This window comes from Trachymyrmex cornetzi, unplaced genomic scaffold, assembly GCF_001594075.2.
Source record: "Trachymyrmex cornetzi isolate Tcor2-1 unplaced genomic scaffold, Tcor1.1 scaffold138, whole genome shotgun sequence".
Taxonomy (NCBI): domain Eukaryota; kingdom Metazoa; phylum Arthropoda; class Insecta; order Hymenoptera; family Formicidae; genus Trachymyrmex; species Trachymyrmex cornetzi.
The window spans coordinates 1,814,604-1,836,017 of NW_017295960.1; the positions used below are offsets into that span (position 1 = coordinate 1,814,604).

General features: G+C 36.4%; 3 protein-coding genes across 4 annotated transcripts in view; 2 read left to right on the top strand and 1 right to left on the bottom strand.

The window, feature by feature from the left end:
* Positions 1–5,959, top strand: part of PHRF1 (PHD and ring finger domains 1) — a 13,169-nt gene extending 7,210 nt beyond the window's left edge. The window contains exons 6-10 of the mRNA XM_018522660.1: positions 7–4,625; positions 4,730–5,183; positions 5,418–5,515; positions 5,599–5,727; positions 5,837–5,959. Coding sequence (XP_018378162.1) covers positions 7–4,625; positions 4,730–5,183; positions 5,418–5,515; positions 5,599–5,727; positions 5,837–5,959 — 5,423 coding nt within the window. The remainder of the gene's footprint in view (positions 1–6; positions 4,626–4,729; positions 5,184–5,417; positions 5,516–5,598; positions 5,728–5,836) is intronic.
* A 186-nt stretch (positions 5,960–6,145) lies between these two features.
* Positions 6,146–12,414, top strand: LOC108770987 (CCA tRNA nucleotidyltransferase 1, mitochondrial). Of its 2 annotated transcripts, none has more exons than XM_018522818.1 (3): positions 6,146–6,352; positions 10,024–10,634; positions 11,601–12,414. In XM_018522818.1, exons 1-3 carry the CDS (start codon positions 6,350–6,352, stop codon positions 12,373–12,375), a joined length of 1,389 nt encoding a protein of 462 aa, XP_018378320.1. In that variant the 5' UTR covers positions 6,146–6,349; the 3' UTR covers positions 12,376–12,414. The 2 variants fall into 2 exon arrangements, with proteins under 2 accessions (XP_018378320.1, XP_018378319.1); XM_018522817.1 differs by lacking the exon at positions 6,146–6,352 and adding an exon at positions 9,473–9,725.
* Positions 12,415–14,677: 2,263 nt separating this feature from the next.
* Syngr (synaptogyrin) lies at positions 14,678–20,898 on the bottom strand. The gene is made up of 8 exons (XM_018522773.1): positions 20,653–20,898; positions 19,829–19,919; positions 19,512–19,743; positions 17,753–17,923; positions 16,472–16,698; positions 16,181–16,328; positions 15,724–16,050; positions 14,678–15,446 (listed from the first exon to the last, which is right to left on the bottom strand). Exons 1-7 carry the CDS (start codon positions 20,798–20,800, stop codon positions 15,853–15,855), a joined length of 1,215 nt encoding a protein of 404 aa, XP_018378275.1. The 5' UTR covers positions 20,801–20,898; the 3' UTR covers positions 14,678–15,446; positions 15,724–15,852.
* Positions 20,899–21,414: the final 516 nt, after the last annotated feature.

A 21,414-nucleotide genomic window follows, 5' to 3' on the forward strand; every position in this document is an offset into this window, starting at 1 on the left:
CCGTTGCACCACCAAACGCACCGGAAACAATAAATATGCAGCAACCGGTACACATGCACAACAGTCTACCTCCGGTCAACCTGCCGGAAGATATGACGCGAAACTATCAGCTACCATCTGAGCAGAATGATCGCATTGTGATGCCGGATCCCATGGCCGGGTCACCCGTAATTGCGTCACCCGTGGCTGCATCACCTGCTGCGCGACAAGACAATGATGACTGCGATATTTATTGCGACATCGAACCACTAGCCAAGTCTGATTGCGATACACAGGAAGAGCTTCACAATAATAGCTCGATGATTTTGTTACCACCGCCAGAACCGCCATCTGGTTTGCTGAATTTTGAAGAAAACTCCAGAAGCGACAAGGACGACAGTGAGCAGGAATTGGTGATTGACGATAGTCATAAGGAGGAAACGCCAAGAGATCTGCCGATAAGCGGCGACAAATATGATCCGTTTGCAGCCGACAGCGACAGCAATGACGATGCAGTCACTCCATTGAAAACGTTGGAGAAGGCAGATATGTTGCGGAACAGCATAGACAATTGTAATATACCTATGCCAAGTGCGCCGCCGTTGGTCTCTGCAACTTATCCTCCGTTGCCAACTACCGCGACGACGACTCAAAGCAGAGAACATACACAGGAACCCATTCGGTTGACTGCGTACGATGATGATGATGATAATGACTCACAGTCGGACTGCCCAAATTTTTCCATCTACTCGTCGCAGACTATGGACGTGGCTAGGCATACAGAACAGGAATTGTCACAGCAGCTGGGATCACTGCAGCCGCCACCGTTACCGCCCAGCATCCCCGATGATGATGATATTATTGTAGGAGACATTCAAGCCTGCGATCTGCCGGATTTGCCACCTGAGCCGGCCGATCCTTATCTCGAGGCGCTACAGAAGGAGCGTCAAACCTTAAGTAAGATACCACCGAAGAAGATCTCGCATGATTCGCATCGTGGTAAGATTACTTTCAAAATCGGTAACAAAATTAGGCTTAATAATCGGCTGAGTGGCCTGCAGTTGGACGATAATTCGCAGAACAGTGTTCTTCAGAAAAAAACTATAATGGCGTCATCAAGTGACAAACAGCAACAAGAGCAAGATAGCAATAAAGATGTCAGTTCATCAAAATTAGAGATTGAATCCACAGTCGTACAATCGTCGATAGCGTTGGACCAGTTTATTAAAATTGGACCACAAATTGCTGAAGAAGAAGAAGAAGAAGAAGAAGAAGAAGAAGAAGAGGAAAAAGAAGAAGACATGGAGTTGGAGCCTGTTTCAGAGAGCCCGAAAAAGAAAGAGTTATTTAAACTTGATAGTCAATGCGAAAGCAAAGAATCCCGTTCCGAGAGCTCATCGGATGAAGAAGTTACAACGGTGGATGAAAGACCGAAACATGTCGATGCTTCATCCAACAAGAAGGAAGAGGAAGACAATGAACAAGAAGTGCAATCGGCGGCGGCAAATACCACACCACAAGAGACCATGGCGGTCACGGAAAGCGCAATGTCATCGCCCACTCTTGACATGGCTCGGTTGTCACCAAGAAAATTGGACAGCAGCGAGCTGAGTATTGAATGCAGCTCGGAAGACTTGGAAGGTGGTGACACAACGAACAAAATCATGCTATCTCATTCAAATACCGAGTTGCAAAGTGAGATGACTGCAGACGACTCACAAGAGCGAGAATCTAGCAGTGATGACGAGCGTTCATCGAGCAGCCATAAACTTGCCAAAGCGAATGATAATAAGGATGACAAGGACGATGATAAAGCGTCGAGCGACAATGAGGATCCAAATTTGTCGGATCAACGGCACGAGAAGGAAAGTTTCTCGACGGTGGATGATGAAGTAGAGCAATTCCCAATCGAGAAGGACAAGGTAAATGAGCCACCTGTACCTGCCACTTTCGATAATAATTGGGACTCGGATGGCGCTTACACACCTTGCAAAGACGAGTTGCCCTTGAGGGATGAGAACACGCCTGTGGAGCGATGTATGCCGTTCGAAGCCGGCTTGGAGCCTATCACACCGACGAAGGACAAAACGAATGACGATCTGGATGACTGCAGGTCACTGACTGGTTACGCTGAGCTGGGCACTGAGGCTATCTCCGAAACCGACGACGCGATAAATTTCGAAGAGGAATTGATCGCCTTGGCGTTACGTAAAGAGAGAGAGAAAGAAATGGAGGATGGCGAGATATTAGACGAGAGTAAACTGGAGACGAAGGAGCGTGAAAAATTTAGAGAGGATAAAGAAGACGGTAAAAAAAAGAGGAAAAAGGACAAAAAGGAAAAGAACAAGGAAAGTACGGAGAAAAACAAGGAAAACATTTCATCAGATAATCTGGTCTCTTGGAAGAAACTTTCAAAAAATACAAAGGATAGGCCATACCGCGACAAGGATAAACGATCTAGGTCGAAGGAAAGGGAAAGAGAAAAGGACAAGTCTTCTAAGAAAAAGACAAAGGAAATTAGTAAGAAGAAGGAGAAGAGAAAAGAGTTACCGCGATATGACGTAAGAAAGATCGTGGCTGAGAAACCATCACGACCGAGAAAGGACGAGTATGGCAGGGACATCAGGGAAAAGTCACGAAGCAGATCGAGAAGTCGTTCGTCGAATAGAATTCAGTTAAGTTCAAAAGACCGACGAAGTCAATCGTATTTGAAGGGACGATCAAAGAGTAGATCCCGTCCCCGATTGTCCTGGTCGAGAGATCGTGGCCAATCGTATTCCAAATCGTGCCGTTCCAATTCACGCAAAAGATCGTCGTCTCGTATCAGACGCAAGTCGCGAAGACGATCTCTATCAAGACGGTACTCCATCTCACGTAGAAGATCGCGTTCGCTGTCTCGTAAGCGGCGATCGCTGTCGTCTAGACGACGTAGGCGATCACTGTCGAGATCACGCGATAAGCGGAAGGAGAAGACAAAGAAGTACAAGTCGCGCAGTCGCTCCAGGAATCGTAAGAGATCGCGCAGCAAGTCGCCGAAGAGGACATCCAAGGCACGCGAGAAGAAGCACGGCAAGAGGAAGGCGCACAGTCGGTCGCGGTCGAAGGCTAGGTCAATCTCGCGAGAGCGGGATCGTAACAGGAACTGGGAACAGCTGAACGAGAAGACCGTGGAGCAGGAGCAGCCGTTCCCACGCGAGCGCGAAGAGCGCCAGCGTTCGTGGAGCGCGCAGTGGACGCCGTCCTGGTCGCGTTCGAGATCGAAGACACCACCGCATATTCAGCAGGAGCCAATCGGGGCGCGAAATTGGTCACCACCATCCGTACTGGATAACGTATCGCCAAAGAATCTGACTGTCATATTAACAAACAAGGAGGCGATAAAGAAGAAGAAGAAGGAACGGCGGAAAGAGAGTCGGAAGTCCAAGGAGGCGGAGAAACGGCGAAAGAATAAACGCAACAGGACTCCGCCGCCATCGAAAGAAGTATTTGCTAGCGGTGACAATATACTGGTTAGCGTATGCTTTAACAAAGACAACGAGACGAATCCGTTGTCCTTACCGTTGGAGTTGCCAACTATTCCATTGTCACCTCCGATAAAACGTCGTCGAAGAGAGTCTGTTCAGACAGAGACCACGCCTTCCACGAAGCGATCGAAGAAAGATAAGACGAAAGATAAGCGATCGAAGTCACCGAAGGTGAAGAAGGATAAGAAGAAGAAATCCAAGGCGGCAGAGATCGCAGCGACGAAGAAACCCGTGGCCGTGATTGATCTGGATCAATCGCCGTTTCGCGAACAAACGCCATCGCCTCGCGACGTTATAGTATTGAGCGACGACGACGACAAGCAGGTACAGGAAACGCTCGCTGCATCGCCGGAACAATGCCCGCCGTCACAGGCATCGCCACCACGTGAGCAGTTCGTCTCACAAGGTCCTAAGACGCCGCCGGAGCCGCAGATCAAATTTTCCATAAACAAGCAGCCCAGCAATCTTAGACCGTCCCTGATAAATCCGCTGTTGGAAGAGGAAGAAGAAGAGGAAGAGGAGGAGGAAGAAGAGGAGATGATGGATGAGCGAGCCGAAGAGGAGCTAGAGATGCGAGCGCAGGAGGAATTGGAGCTGCGTCTCAAGATCGGTCCCAACACACCTCCCGACCCACCGACATCTCCGCCAACTTCTCCGGACGCTTACGATCCCTTTGATCCAACTAAATCTCGTTCACCAACGCCGGACGCCAGCCAAGAAGCAACGCCAAACGACGAGCATGACCGAGCACAGCGCAACTCGCCCAGGAAGCACGACGGAGCTGCTGACACTCCGTTGCCGTTGGACGAGCCCAGTCAACAGCAAGAACAACCCCTTCAGGAGAAGCCGATAGAGAAGCCAAAGATAATATCGATAGTAACTATCAAGAGACCATCACCTCAGAGAGATGTCTCCGCGTCTCCTGTGCCGGAGAGCCAGACTGACGTAGCCCAAACATGCAGCAGCAGTCCGCCTAAGACCCAGCAGAATCCACAAAATGTGCAATCGACTGTCAATCCGTTTAGTACTATCAATCCCGTCTTAGCGACGGTAGCGGCCGCAGTGCAGAGAAGCTTCAATGCTAGCAACACGTCTAATCCCGCACAAAGAACTCTGTTGCAGGTATTTGATTTGTTTTTGTTTTATTTAAATGTTAATTTTAATTAATTCATTCTAAGTATTATGAATTACTAAATCAAATCGTTTGGTACTTGGTTTTCTTGCAGCCTAATCGCATCTCACCGAGTAATCAGATAAAGCAACGCACAAACGACAGACCGCAACTTCCTAATGTATTTGCAAATTCTGCGAAGTCATCCACTTTGCCGCGATCTTCCAAATCTACTCAGAATAAAAACAGCTCGACGGTAGGGCAAAACGGTAACGATGCGACCATAGATATGACGAACGACAATATCATCGACATGTCGTCCCCTTATTCACCGGGATCGACCCTGAGTGATAGCCTGTTCGATCCACCTAGTCCTGTCAACTTTAATAACTCACCCGTTGCAAATGCACCACCACCTGCCGCTGTTAAAACCAGCGGCACGCCGAAGGTCAACAAGAGTACGGAGAAGAAAGATCCGTTCGACGCGTTATTCGGTGGAATACTGCCTCCAATTAAGACTGCAACCAAAAACAGAATTAAAAAGGTTACTAAGGAAAAGACGAAGAAGTGTACGTATTTTAATTTTCGTTTTTTTAAATCGAGACTATACAGAGAGGTCCGAGTCATATTTGTAGTAATTATTGTAGATATGAACAATATAACAGATGCTATAAGATTAAAAGTTTCATCTTTTTTAAAAGTTTTATCATGAACATTTTTCTTAATATTAGCGAACAAATATATTTCAGTAATTAATATTAATATTAACATTTCAGTAATTATGTAAATGATATATTTTATAGCTACCAATCCTAAAGTTGGCGTACGCATGGACGAAAATCAACTTCAAATTCTGGACGATCTTCCTAGCTCTGCCGTAGAGATGCAAGTTAAAGACAAGGTATGTCAACGACGTTAATGTAATTTGTAAAATTACATTAAATATGTAATAAAATTATGTAAAAGTTTTTATCTGTGTTGCAGTTTCTTAAAAAACTAAACCGACAAGAGAGAGTCGTGGAAGAAGTGAAATTGGTTCTCAAACCCCATTATACCAAAAAGCACATCACAAAAGAGGAATACAAAGACATCATGCGCAAAGCAGTACCTAAGGTGAATATTATTTCGATTTTTTATTAATTAAAAGTAATATCGAATAAACATAATCCAAGTAATATATAAGAACACACATAATAAAAATATCCTACAATCTCAATTACAGATATGCCATAATAAGACAGGCGAAATTAATCCTAAAAAGATAGCCCATCTAATAGAAGCGTACGTAAAGAAGTGTCGAAATAACAAGAAGAAGACTTCTGGCAAATTAACGAAACCTACGTAAGTGCAATTTGAATACAATCGCATTATACATCTTTTATATTAATAAAATGAAGTTTAGGCTTAATCACACACACATCACACACACACACACACACACACACACACACACACACACACACACACACACACACACACAACGTGTTACAAGCGAAATTAATGACTACATTTACATGGCATCCTTAATCGCGTTCAATAACATCTGCAGTTATGATTAAGCATGCTGTGTAAATGTAGTCAATATTTCTCTCATCTTTTCATACAACTGAATTTAATGAAACTTACAGGAAAACTCTATGGAGTTGATCACGTGTTGGCAATCCTAGCGCATTAGAAAGTTCTTCAACGTTAGGCCTTTCCTTAGACCACGCGTAAAACACATTCTCTCTTCTGGATGGTAAGTGAATTAGAAATATGCATATACATATGTATTTATATACATATGCATATATCTATACTATGTATATGCATGCATCTATGCATACACATCTATCGATGAGCGAAATATGTATTGTGTGTACATACTTAATTCATTAATTATATAAGCGTAATATTTTTATTTATCTAATTGTTTAAATACGAAAGAATAAGAGTTCGTGATTATTACTATTATTCACAAATATTAACGTATAAGTACGATCGCACGTATTCGCGAAGGCACTCGATGATGTACGGCCTCTGTCCGAATATACAGCCGTACATTACGATGCCTTTTAAAATTCGGTTCGGATCACGATCAACGATCCTCTGCTAAACTAACTAGGAAATATTATTGTACGATAAGGTTATAATTTAGAGTGTGATTGCGTCATTCAAAAAAGTGAAATGAATAACGAAAGAACGCTCAAGCAATTTGAATCGCTATTTATGAAAGAGGAAACGAATGGCCAGGTGTATTTTCCCAACAACTTGCAGTGTAAAAAAATTAATAGATCTTTAAATCAAGGTAGATTCTTAAACCTTTATATAAGCGAAAAATGGCCTGCTGAGATCTTTTACCAACAAGTATGTTTCCGAGAGTACAAGATATGTGCGGCACCTTGTTTCACTTTATTCATATTATATAAACAGAAGATAAAACAACATACAAAGTAAAACACATTTCCGATCAGCGACTTCAAATGTAGATAAATCATGTATAAAAATGCCGGATGTTGTCCCTGTATGTAAAATTGATATAAGTTGCGTTGTACTATGCTTATATGATTCTGTACGCCCGATATGTAAAAGAGACTTTTAAGACGTCAATTTTTAACAGCCTGTTCCGCTTTTCAGAAAAAAAAAAACAATACTGTCTTATAAACATTGTAACCCGTATTCATGTCTCGCCTTTATTTAGCAGTAAACGCGGCTCATATCATGTTCATATGATATGCCGCCGTTATTTACATGTATATACATACATATATGATCACATTACATATATATATATATATATACATATATATATATAATCTTGATAATTGATAACTTACTTGATATGATATTAATAATAAGATACAGAATTAGATGACCTCGTTGAGAATAAGCGAGACGTGAACCTACGTATGTTACTTGTAGGAAGACAGGATGATCGCTGCGGAAACGGCGTTTTTTGTTTTTATTTTTTCTTTAATAGGTACTCGATGTTCCAAAGTGCAGACTGTATAACGTATCGAAACAATAGTGTATAATCAATTTACGCAGTGTAATAAAGCGCTAGTGAATCTGTAACAAAGTAACGTATATAACGGAAAAAACTTTTACATACCTTCATAGGATACAATCGTGTTCGTTTTAAGCGTCAGCACATAAGTATTTTTTCAACCGATAAGAATAAATTAATGCTGAAGTAATGTCTCGTGAATAACTTCATATTTCTAATGACACGCCGTGAAAATCCTAATTTCGGCAAATACCATTACATAAAATACACGTACGTATTATCTGCAATTAATAAAAATGCATATTGTATTAGCTGCCGTATAAAATTCTGTTATACACATTTTACGATCGGATTGTACGCTTATACACTACATATGGATAGATTTTATACTTTTTACGCAAGACAGCGAAAATTACATCCTCTTTGGAACGTATACAGGTACTTATAAATATATTATATAAAAAACGTACGACATTGGCTGAGGTGAATTTAAGCGAAGCATGTGTGACGATCCGTATCATAGAAGATATCATCAGTGATCACATCGATATTAATAACATAATGATTATATCATTGGTCATTGCATCAATAAAATGATGTTAAATCCATCGTTAATTAAACTGTCGTTAATTCTTGTGTGCATGAACTCTCTTTTGTACTAAATAGCAATGTACATAAACGAATGAAGAATAAAGAGTTTAATATTATTGAATTGCTCATTCAATTCGTACTGGCGAATCAACGTTCTATGAAGTTGATACGTACTTATGGATTATCATTATTAAACATCAATTAATACATATAATGTCATTGTAGCCTTATCTTTCTGAACTAAGCCTTTCTATTATTAAACGGTTTAAGAGGATGCTGGAGTGACCAAATTATCGACAGTACAGTCGTATAAAACATTTTTTACAAAAATTTGTAACACAAATTTTGTACAGGAGTAAAATAGACGCAGAACTAGGAGATGGTGCAGCAGACTTTATATTAAAATTGAAAAAACGTTAAGTAAAGTTTTTAAGTTTTTCGGTTTTCATATAAAGTCTACTGCACTACTTCCTAATTTTGCGTTTACTTTAATCCTGTAAAAAAATTTTTGATTTCGTTCAGTCAATTTAGAGATTTTTATACAACTGTAATGTCGATAATTTGGTCATTTTAGCATCCCCTTCTGCAATTGCTTGTATGTGTGTGTGTGTGTGTGTTTCGAATGATATTTTAAAATTGTATTTATGTGAATTGATCTTTTTTCCCAGAACATGAGAGATTAAACAAGAAAAATCCTTCGAAAAATTCATCTCGGCGTTTCTAGGAGAAAAAAATATACATTAACTTTAGACAATCTAATCCCTGTTTCTACTCATGTAAATTAACTTTAATAATCTCAGTTTAAGTTACTCTTCATCTTTTTCTGAACTAGGGAAAGATGAAGAATTAGTTGAATCGAGATTAAAATTAAAAATTGGTAGACTGACATAAATCCTATTTATTTCGCATCTTCCAAGAAATTATAATTTGAAGGATAAATAAGAAAGCTAACGTAAATTGTGAATTTGAATATTTTTTATTTTATATTTCTGTATTTCTCTCTCTCTCTTTTTTGTGTAATTTATAAATAATATGAATTTATTTATTATATAATTTAATTGATTTTATATATAAACTATTTAATTTACATATATTATAATTTAACATATTTTTTGTGATATATAAGTTTCATTAGAGATTATTATTTATTTCTGTATTTTGCATAAATACATATTTTTATATACGCACAAAAAAAATATAATTAAAAAGCAGACCAAAGGTATAATTTTAGGAACGAATATAAAATATCGAAAAAACGTAAGCCAACGAAAAGAAGATTAGTACATTTGCTACGCTGTGCCAAATACCGGTAACTGAAATCGTAAAATGTAGTCGAGTCTGTCGAGTTTGAGATGATATGAGTGATGACAAACCGAACCATCACATAAGCTGAAGGGGAACAGGTTGATCGCATGTTCGTTCGTGACACGTGCGTTTGAAATTACGTACGAAAATAAAGCCAACGCATGTAAGCGCTATGTTAAATGCATTAGCACAGCGTACGATAAATCTCCTTTGCCGCGATATTATTACCGTAAGTAAAGAATGATCGTTAATCTCCTCGAAATGGGAATTTAAAAGTTAGGTTATGTTAGATCGACATCGTCAATGCCCGTTTCCACCACGTAAATTAACTTTAATTTCGGTTTAACTTTTACCGTTTATTATTTTCTAATCATAAGAATTAAAAAAATTAAAGAGTATAAATTAAATTAAGGTTTAAGTTAATCCTACATTAGTGGAACCAGGTATTAAAGTACTTCTCCGGCGAGCGAACACGGGGAAGTGATACGCGTAACAAATAGGTAACAGCCGTTTTTGTTGCCGTGCAGGTGAGAAAGTACGGGCTAACTAGAAGAATACACGAGAGAATCTGGAGGAAAACCAGGATGGGTGACCAGCTACTGTCGAGGGTCGACCCTGTCGTCATGAAGCTGGACAGCCCGGAGTTTCGTTCAGTCTTCACCCCGGAATTGGAGAAACTCGCAAGCCTGTTCAAGAAATATAATTACGAGTTAAGGATCGCCGGCGGCGCGGTGCGCGACATCCTGATGGGTAAGCAGCCTAAGGATCTGGACTTCGCGACTGACGCCACGCCACAGCAGATGAAGGACATGTTCACGAGCGAGGAGATCAGGATGATAAACGAGAAGGGTGAAAAGCATGGAACGATCACGGCGAGGCTAAACGATACGGAGAACTTTGAGGTCACTACTCTGAGAATCGACGTTCTGACCAATGGACGGCATGCACAGGTGGAATTCACAAAGGACTGGAAGTTGGACGCTAACAGGAGGGATCTGACCATCAATTCCATGTTCCTCGACCTCGACGGCAGGGTGTATGATTATTTCTATGGTTATGATGACTTGAAAAAGAAGAGGATAGTTTTTGTAGGCAAAGCTAGTGTTAGGATTCAAGAAGATTATCTTAGAATCTTAAGGTGCGTACTATTAATGTATATGTACAGGGGATAAACTAAATAATATGAACACCTGAGAAATGTTAAGTCCTTTCCAGCAAGAGACAGATGACATAGTGAATTACTAAATCCTTGTGATTTGCCACTGTTAAACAAAGATACAATGACTGTGTGTATACTATGTTTCTTGCTGGAAAACACCAAATTGATTTGTTTTATTAATAAAAAGTTGCTCATCATTTGGTCTTTAATACAAATTCTATTCTTGTTGAAAGAGTCATATATGCTTGAATAGTGTAGCAACTGCAATATTATACTGTTCTAGCAGAAGAAATTTTAATTGCTTGAAAGATATTGGAACAAGAAAGAAAGAGATTGGATGGTGTATTAAAATTTCTTTGTCATTCTGCTCTTTAAAACTATAAATGATACTAAATCAGGCAATTGCATTAGCTAGGAAAAATATTAGAGTTCTGGAAAACAGAATAATTGGAAGAATAGAGAAAAATTTCTTCCTCCAATTCATAGGAGCAATTAAGTCTTTTCGCGTTGCATGAAATTTCCAAAAATTTATGCACTTAAAACGAGATAAATATATATTCGAATATTGAGGAAAGAGAAAACGGAGATAGCAAGTGCAATTAGTGCAAGCAACGCAAACGGACCCATTGAAAGATGTTATACTAAAATAATAGTATAATATTCCATTGATAACTATTCAAGTATCGTGTAACACTTCAATAAAGATAGAATGTGTATTAAAAGTAAATGATAGGCCAATCTCTTATTCATGAAATAAATAGTAAAAAATAGTGTATTTTCCAAGTGTTCATATTATTTAGTTTATCCTCTGTTTATTATATACATTTTTGCAAAATTTATCACAATTAATATATGTAGCAATATTATGAACCTTGTATATCAATAGTTACACCGAATCTTTGAGACGTTTACGTAAGGTTTGCATTGTCTGATTACTGGTACCAGGTATTTTCGTTTCTATGGAAGAATAATGGACAGTCCAGATCAGCATGACGAGGCTACGATAACGGCGTTAAAAGAAAACATTGGCGGTCTGGAACAGATATCCGGCGAGAGGATTTGGAGCGAATGGAACAAGATTCTAAGCGGCACTTTTGCCCTGGAATTGACCCTAAAGTTGCTCGAGTGCGGTAGCAACAGATACATCGGTCTACCCGAAGAACCCGACGTGGAGAACTTTCGAAAAATTTATGAGCGGGCGCAATCTAATAATGTGACTTTGAAGCCTATATCCTTGATCGTATCGATGCTGAAGGATGAATATGAGGTGTTAAAATTACACGAGAGATTGAAACTGTCTAATTCCGACAGAGATTTGGCGATCTTCCTGGTTCAACATAGGGAATGCAAGTCCTGCGAGAAACCATTGAAGCCTTATCAGCAGCTGGTCCTTCTTCAACAAATAAAGAGATACGATATCCTCAAAGAAGATGTGAAGGAGTTATTGAGATATTGTGGTGCAATGCAGCTTCTGGACGAATTTGAACAATGGGTAATTCCGAAATTTCCTATCAATGGCAACATGTTGATAAAATACGTGCCAATGAAAAAGATGATAGGCAACGTCCTAATTGAACTGAAAAGGATATGGATCGATACGGACTTTAAACTAACCAACGAACAGCTTATGGAGCATGTACCAAGTATAGTTAGTGAATTAGAAGAACAATACAAAACATTAGATAAAGAGAAGAACAAGAAGTTTAAAAAAATGAAATAAATATTTTTCGAAATATTGAATTAGTTTTGTGTACCTGCTGCAAACATTATTCGTTATTTTTTAACAGAAATTTAATAGGTTGTATTTAATTATTTTTAGACTAGATAAATAGTCTAAGCAATTAGTAATTTATTATTATTAAACATTTTATGAGAAAAAGATGAAGCGATTTTTGCATAATTTTTGATAAGTTATTTTTAGCGAGAAACAAATAAATACTATATGTAGAAAGATATTGAGATGTTTAATTGAAGGATATTGGTATGTCGAACATGAATTTAATTAATTATATTAGTAATTTATATCGGTTATGAATGTATCTTCCTATAAAATACGAAAAAAACGTACTTTATGTTAGGCACTCAAAGATTTATTAAGAAATAAAATCCTGCATTTTTCCCCCTGCAAATATAAATTCTACAAGATGTATTATATATACAATCGTAGCAGGTGTATAAAACGAAATTTGAAATTACCAGAAAATATTTTTAACTAAAACGAAGATACGACATTCGATTTTGTACTCGCGTAATAAGTCGCTAATATGTGCCTTAAGTGACTGTGTACAGTAAGTCAAATAAATTGTTACATATTTTGCATGTTAAAAAGAAACGCATCATTGTTAGAAGTTTATATGCATGTAAACGTATGCTTTTAGAAAAAAAGAATTCTGGCGATTTGTATGTCTGTCATAGAGTACAGCTGAGCATCTTCTGTAATAAATTTAAATAAAAAGAAAAGAATAATATATTATACGTGTAACATATTGCGAATTAAATTTGAAACGAATAGTCGTAAACTGCGATCACATAAGATAAACGTAATTCGTCACTTAACTGCCATATAATTATTTGGACTTGCATAAAAATAATCACTTATATGTATTTTGGCTATTTCAAGTTACATTATAGATCGTTCCTAAACACTCAAATCTTTACAGACGCATACGCATTGCTACTGCATTAAATGCAATGATTAGATGTATATATATGTATATGTATATATACATAATATATATACATCTATATAGTATATATATATGTATAAGTACAATAATACAACAGCTATATATTTAGTTATCGATACTCACATCTTAATACACATTTTTATTCCTTTACAGCATTATAGTAGATATTTTTTGATAGTATTACATTCTCTGCCAAGTACGATTATCCCGTTCCGCTTCCTCTGATTTCACAGGCGAAATCAAAAGCACGGATCACGTTGTTTCTTTCTTATATGGTAAAGATTGAGATTCTTTTAGATTGTGTTTGTTATTGCCTCAACCCTTCTCTTGGTGGACATGAGCTGTATGTCACACTATGCTACTAGTCAACAATGTTATTAGTTATGTACTTAGAAGGGCTAAGATATTTCAAAGAAGTGAGATCAATTTTGAGAAGTGTGTGAACATAATCTAAAAATCCAACCCGTTGAATATGCAGTCTAAATCAATAAATCGTAAAGAAAAGGAAATATAAAATACAATTAAATGTCGAAAATATATTTTTTCGTATCACAATTAATCCTGCACATTCAAAGAGATGATATTTTTAGAACTATCAGGAATACATATAATGATTATTATTGCATTTCACGTAATATTTTACACAAACTATGTTTTTCAAATTATCAGGATCATAACCTTATGTATTCTCTTCAAGAGAGTTATGCAAACTAGATATACCGAAAGATCGAGGGAAGGCTATATAAACGCAAATATCTAAAAATCATGTTTCTATACACAAACAGAAGTTAAAGAATTTCTTATACTCAACTGTACAGTTCGTGAATGCCTAGAATGTATAATTCTCTCGAATCTTTTCAGATTACTAAATTACTGCATAAGTTTTTAATAATGTTTACATTATTTAATGCAGCATGCGACAAAAGAATACTTATATGCTTCGAACCATAAATTTAAAATTATACAAGTATATATATAACTAAACAAAAAATTACCTCAATTTATCAATTCAAGATTGCTATTTTCTATTATTCGACGACACGCACGCCTTCAGGATTATTAAATTCAAAATCATCATATACGTACATTTTTTTCTATTAATGCTCATGATCGTCAATCGAAGTAATTTCATATTTTTAGTAATGCAGGACTCTTAGCGTACATATTGGGATTTATATTCATCTTGTGTAATAAATAATGAGATAATAAATAATTTTATTAAATAATTAAATAAATAAATCTGAATAATTGAAAATATATTCCTGAGATTCATATATACTTAGCAAAGTAAAAAATCATTGAATACAAAAATTCAATGAAAATAAACTTCTTGAGATGTGTTCAATTATAGGTTTTTTCCCTTTATGTTAATGAATCGTTAACATATAGACTCAAATACAAAAATCTAGTAAGTTAACATCACGGACAATTTATGTGAAGTTATGCCTATTATAATTTGCATAAATGTATATATATATATTTTAATGTTAATAAAAACTTTGGTTTTGTTATTCATCGCGGTTTATAAGTGCAATTATATTTGTTAATGCACTATTCTGTAAGGAAATATCCCATTATCTTGCAACTCATACGACAAGTAACTTAAGTAACTTAGATATTGTCTCACTAATATTAAAACATGTGTCGACTTATTCGAGACTTACTCATTTCAATCCTAGACTTCGTGTACATCGTTTAATACTAATTGCATAATAATGCAACGCATAATATTACTGTTATATTTAAGTCGCATTTACCATGAACACGTTACAACGTTAAAATATACATAGCCTGTGCATGTACTAATTCTTACTTATTTATGGAGTTTAGCTATAGTGTTACTCATTATAAGATATTATATTTACTTCCCATAGATGGTCAGTAGCCACCGTCGTAACGTATGTCCAGGCATATATGAATTTCAAACACACCTAACGCATTTTTTTTTGTGACATTGGGCGTATGGATAAGTGTAACTTACAAGTGGTCAACAATAAGAAGCACAGTTTAACAAATAACTTCCTTCTACATCTTGCCATGAAAACTTACTCTATGACCAACGCGCTGCCCAGCGACCTATCAGCGAATGAAGTTCTTCTTTAGTCTGTAAAGGAAAATACAATTTGATGTAATTATTACACATTTTATTAAAATACTATTTATCGTAAAGAATTTTGCGCACTGGCGATTCTTAAATAGATCTTGACTGATGATCATCTTTTACATACCTTAGCACATTATTCATCGGAACCAGAGATACATTTGAATATATATATCTTGCGTTTTTCTTTTAGATTAGTATCAATAAAAATAGCAATACGCAGGAAATTATGAGTAATAAAAGTATCGAAATTATAGTTTTGTAATAATATTGAGATTACCTTTAAGCAAAATAGGTGATGGAAAACAATATATCTTGTTTCTGAAAAATTATCCTAAATCATCTTCTTTCGTAAGTAGCTCGCTGTGCATTTAATGGAAATACATTTTGGTACGACTATGGATGACTTTTAGTAAGCTGGGGCTTGAAAGTCACCCATACCCCGCTGTTGTTGTTGACCGAACGGCGGTTCTTGGTAAGCAGTGTCAGTGGCGTCAGGATAACTTGTGTATCCTGTACCACCGACAGGATCCGCCTCGTAACTTGGAGCGAATGCCGCGTCAGTACCTTGTTTAAATCTTTGAAACGCGAACCAAGCACAAGCGGCCTGTAATGACAGAATACCATTCTGAGGAAAATTCAGAGAACATAATCGTTTATTTATTTAAATCAAAGAAAACTAAAAATAGACGTTAATAATTAAATAAAATTTGCCGCATGGACTTCATCTAACGTACCCAGGTAAAGATGGAAAAGAACGAGAATGCAATAGCCGATTGTACATTATTCACTCCATATCCGTCCTTTGGTCTTACAGAATTATTCCATGCATTTGTCAAGTAACAGAATCCCACAAAATAAAGGAAAGACCATAAACCAGAGAAACTGTAATTATGATATTATATTAATATATGGTATATCAAGTTACGTATCAAGATATGTCGAAGGATTTTTCATTGACACTTTTGACATGATTAAGATCATACAAATTTTACAACGTCTAGACTGTAAAAATATACACAGCTTACCCTAAATCTATGAGGACAAAATGTTTCCTAGTCTTGACGGACGACATTTGTTCGAACAGGTATTCACCCGCGAGGAATCCGATACTGGCCAAAAACGCCAGTACTCCGATACCAATCCCATAGTTGCACGCATTATTGTCCTCATTGTAAAGACAAACTTCTTTCCCATCGTCTTTCACAAGATAGCCCTTGCTGCTTATACATCCAAACACGATTATTGCAAATAGCTAGAAGCATGATAAAAATTCTTCTGTAGAACAGTAAAATGAATGAAGAATAGTAGAGCCTCAGAAAATGAAAATATATTGTGTTATAACAAAATATAAAATATCTATACATAAAAATTAAGGCTATTCTCCTTTTAGAAGATAGAGTCGTTCTATCTTTGTTATTCATTGAATGCCAAGAAGGATAAAAATGACGTTTCTATCAACTGTGTCTTTTGAAAGGACAGCAGCTTAAAACCCAATACTTTAGCAAAAATAATGCAAAAAAAAAGTTTATAAATATATATTTAATATTCTTCAATTATTTTTATATTTTATTGTAATATATTTGATAAAATATATAAATAATAATTAAGTGAAGAAAAAAAAATGGCTGTCTTGGCTGAAAAAAAAAACATGAGAGAGAGAGAGAGAGAGAGAGAGAGAGAGAGAGAGAGAGAGTTTGAAATCAACAAAAATCTATTAAAAATTCAATTTAACATAAATATATATGCTAGTCCAAAATCTTCAATATTTTTCCAAATATGATTCCAATCTTAAAATATCTCGAATCTTGAGCTGACATGCTCTGGCTGCAGGTGCCTTGCATATTCAACCACTGCTCCCCTATATTTATATAATACGGGAGAAATAAGCGTTTTTGAGAAGAAAAAGAGAAAGACAGAGAAACGACGAATGGGATGAAATTCATTAGTTATAATAACGCTGTCAAGAAGACAATGCGGCCAATGCGGGGAGAGGTCCGCGATCCGAGCTCCGCATTTCGCTCGAGATATATTCGTGAGGAAGGTCAAATAAATGATTCGCTCCGTCGAATCGAGCAGCAACGGCTCCCAATTATACATCGAACACCATGGAGATCCATGGTGCACGAGTGCGTACCGCTGGAATTCGCGAAAAATCAATAAAACCCCATCGTGGTAGTGGCAGTGGGGGAGGAGCCGAGGCTCTCTTTTAAAATCAATGACCATCCGCGTCGAGGGATCTTGCTCGTTCTCGCTCCCTCCCCCTCTTTCTCTCTCTCTCTCTCTCTCTCTCTTTTTACGCACGGCACCGTCGTCGTCGCGATCACGCTCTTGAATCGACCTTGAAACGATCCCGCTTTCAGGAGGCTGCGACGACTTACCAGGCATAACGCTCTCAGAATGACCTGCGGCCGCTGGACGAACGCGATCGGATCGAAAGGGGCCCCGGCCTTTCCACCGCCGTACGCTCCGCCGTCCATCTTAGTGCGACTGAAGCGGAGATTTCAAAGCTCACGCAGCGACCGAGCGCATGCGCATGCGTTCGCCGCTTCGACGGCGGCCCCGGGGGTGTGTACGCGGATCCGGCGCCGTGCCGTGCCGTTGCGTCCCGAAATCCCCCATAGCCATAATCTTCGAACGAGCCCTATACACCCCTCTCGACTTTCCTCGTAGCCGTGGTCGCGACTTGTCCGCAGGCTCTCTTCGATTTTCATCGCGATTTGTTCCTATATATGCGCGGACCCTTTGACTTCCTCATCCTCCGTTCGAATTTATCCCTAAAAGGGATGGTACACCGAAGCGGAAAGGATTTACTTATTTCCGGTTCTGTCTTGAGAAAAGGACAAGAATTTATTAAATCCAATTATGCCGGTTCATTTTAAGTAAATTCTGAATTTATATAAATAACTGATGTCCGTTTCAATAATCAATGCGTTCAGCAGAGAGAGCTTTACAATTTGTAGAATTTTTTGACATGACTTTATTTAGATTCAGTGAGGGGAACTAAAGGTAAGACTAATCATATAAAAGAACTTCACAACAGCTGCAAAGTTGCTTTCTCTGCTGAACGCAGCCAAAATGTAGATTAATCTCGGTTCAACTGACTCTTCATCTTTTTCTAATTCTAAGAATTAGAAAAAGATGAAAAATAGGTTGAATTGAGATTAAAGATTATCTATATTGATGGAAATAGACATGACAGTGATTGAAATTTTCCTGGGATTTTAGGTACACTGTGAATGGTACGTTAATTAAAACGAATCCTTATTCTGAAACATGTTATTAACAATATATATTTATGGCACATGTTTATAAAGTATATAAAAAATTTGTTTGTATGACTTATGAACTTACGATAATAAAAGAATTATCATACATATATCAGTTTTTTTTTATAACCTATGCATTTTAATACTATAAATCTTTTATCTCCAAAGTCTGTTTAATAATATGCATGCTGCAACGCAGAATCCGCCGAATGAAATGCTATACAAAATGTAAGAGTATTTTCGGCTGTTTCCAGGCTGAAAGAAAAAAATTTAGTTTAGGCATTTCTGAAAATGAATGAAAAAATAGTCAGATAAAATAAGATGTGTCATTAAATAATAATAAAGTTAAATTAGATCGATTATATAATATAATTAAGTAAAAAATGCGTTAAATGCGATCGAGATTGTGGATCTTGGCGCTTAATAATATTTCTCTATGTTAATTTTAAATTCATCTTCCAATTACATAAATTGTGCATCGATTAATGTTAGATTTGAAACGCAATCATAAATTGAATCTGAAATAATATCACAAATTAATCGTCAATTTAATAATAATGCTAATAAGCGCACAGTTGATATATATAACTGGAAGATGCATCTAAAATTTACACAGAAATATTATTAGGCATCAAACTAGACCACTATGAGTAACACATTCAGCATTGATCATATACTATGTGTCTCATTACTCATTTATGTTTCATTAAAGTTTGTTAATTTCTTGATAATAGATGTTTAATTATAAACTCCTTAATTTGAAGAAATATATATATGTAATATATTTTTTGATATATACTATCATTATCATAGCTTCCAATTCTTTCAATTTCAACTCAGCCTCACTGACTTCTTTGAGAGTAGCCTCAGCGGACATACACAGAATTTGAGAAGCACTCAAAGCCTTATCTGCATCAACAAAGAAGTTGATTTTTTCTTTTTTCAGCTTCATTTTGCAATACTTCACAAAATCTTGGATTATACTGAGCTGTTTCTCACCTACTTGTAGTATCTCTACTTTATCAAGTATCCTGTAAAAATGACAGGATTTTTCAATTTCAATGTTATATATAAAAATATACTTTAATAATGATTTGTGTGTGGTGTGTGTGATACCTATAATGAGGTTTTGGCTTTACATTGTATTGTTTTTTCTTAGAAATACATAGAGCGTTGACTATGTTTTCTGCTTGATCTGCATCCGCACCTATAAGCAATTCCTTATTATCATCATTCTTTTATATATATGCATATGTTTATACACATCGTAAAAAATAAGGTGAGAAACAATGATAATACATATAATTTTCTACATAAACCTTGTTTTGTAACAACAGATATGTAATTCATACAAATAGAAACTTCTAATAAACTATACTTGAAGTTAGAAGTAATTAGGCTTCATAGCTTTTTTATTATAAAAGAAAAAGAATTAATTCTTCAGATTTTTTCATTAATTACCAAAAGTTTCAAATTTTTGGGAAAATATATTCTAAAACAATTATAATCCAGTATTAAGTATTTTTTAAGACTGTAAATACATAACAACTAGAAAATGAAAGTCTTAAATAGTTTTAATACTTAAATTCAGTGTGAATTTTATATATACATCCAATCCTGCATGCCGAATTAAGTTATAATTCAAGGCCCGTCTACAATACACAGAGTAAGAAGTAAGAGTAAGAAATTGACCAATCACAGTCGATTATTCTTCTCACATTCGACTGTGATTGGTCAATTTATTACTCTTACTTCTTACTCCGTGTATTGTAGACGGGCCTTCACATGGCATTTTTCTAGAACTTCTAAATTTTAACCTAATAATGTACTTTTACAGATTTTTAACAGAAATATTATACATAATGTATTAATTGCAACAATTCAAATCTTGGTAAATAGAAGGTGCTAATATCAAACGGTTGTCAGAATAAACATATTACCAAGTTGCACAAAATCCTCCTTGGTCAATCTGTGCAACGCGTTAGTTGATATATTCCTTTTTTTGCACTCCTTTACTAAATTCTGTGCCCCCACGCCGCACAATATCGTCTCGGTCTGCTTGGTAAATTCTAAAAGATCTACATTCATCTTTTTCCGGTAAACGAAACAATTCAAAAGAAGCACTTCGAAACTTCGGGATTTTCTTTACATCTACTGTGCGTTTGTATACAAACATTAGATAGACGGATTAAAGAAGCGTTCTATTATATCGACGGCTTATGCCCGTTTCCACCAATGTAGATTAACTTTAATCTCGGTTCAACTTACTCTTCGTCTTTTTCTAATTCTAAATATTAAAAAAGATAAAGAATAAGTTGAACCAAGATTAAAGTTAATCTACATTGGTGGAAATAGGCATTAGTGAATATTTGTTTGATCGATAGAGAGTCGGTAATACAGATCCCTGCAATGTGCGGCTAACAAAATGTAATTGGTTAATATACTGTCCCTCGATAAAAATTATTATTGTTTATTATTTTTATATCTATTAATATTAAAGGAATTCTAAAATCGTATTATTGACTAAACCACAATTCTTGTATACAATAATTATTTTTTTCTTCTTTACAGATTTAAAAATCTGTTCCATGATTGAAGTGCGAGATATTGTGGAGCATATAAAAATATTTTGTATTTTGTTTGTTTGCATTTTGTATTTCAAATATTGAAATTAACAATCAATCTTAATATTATTATTTGAA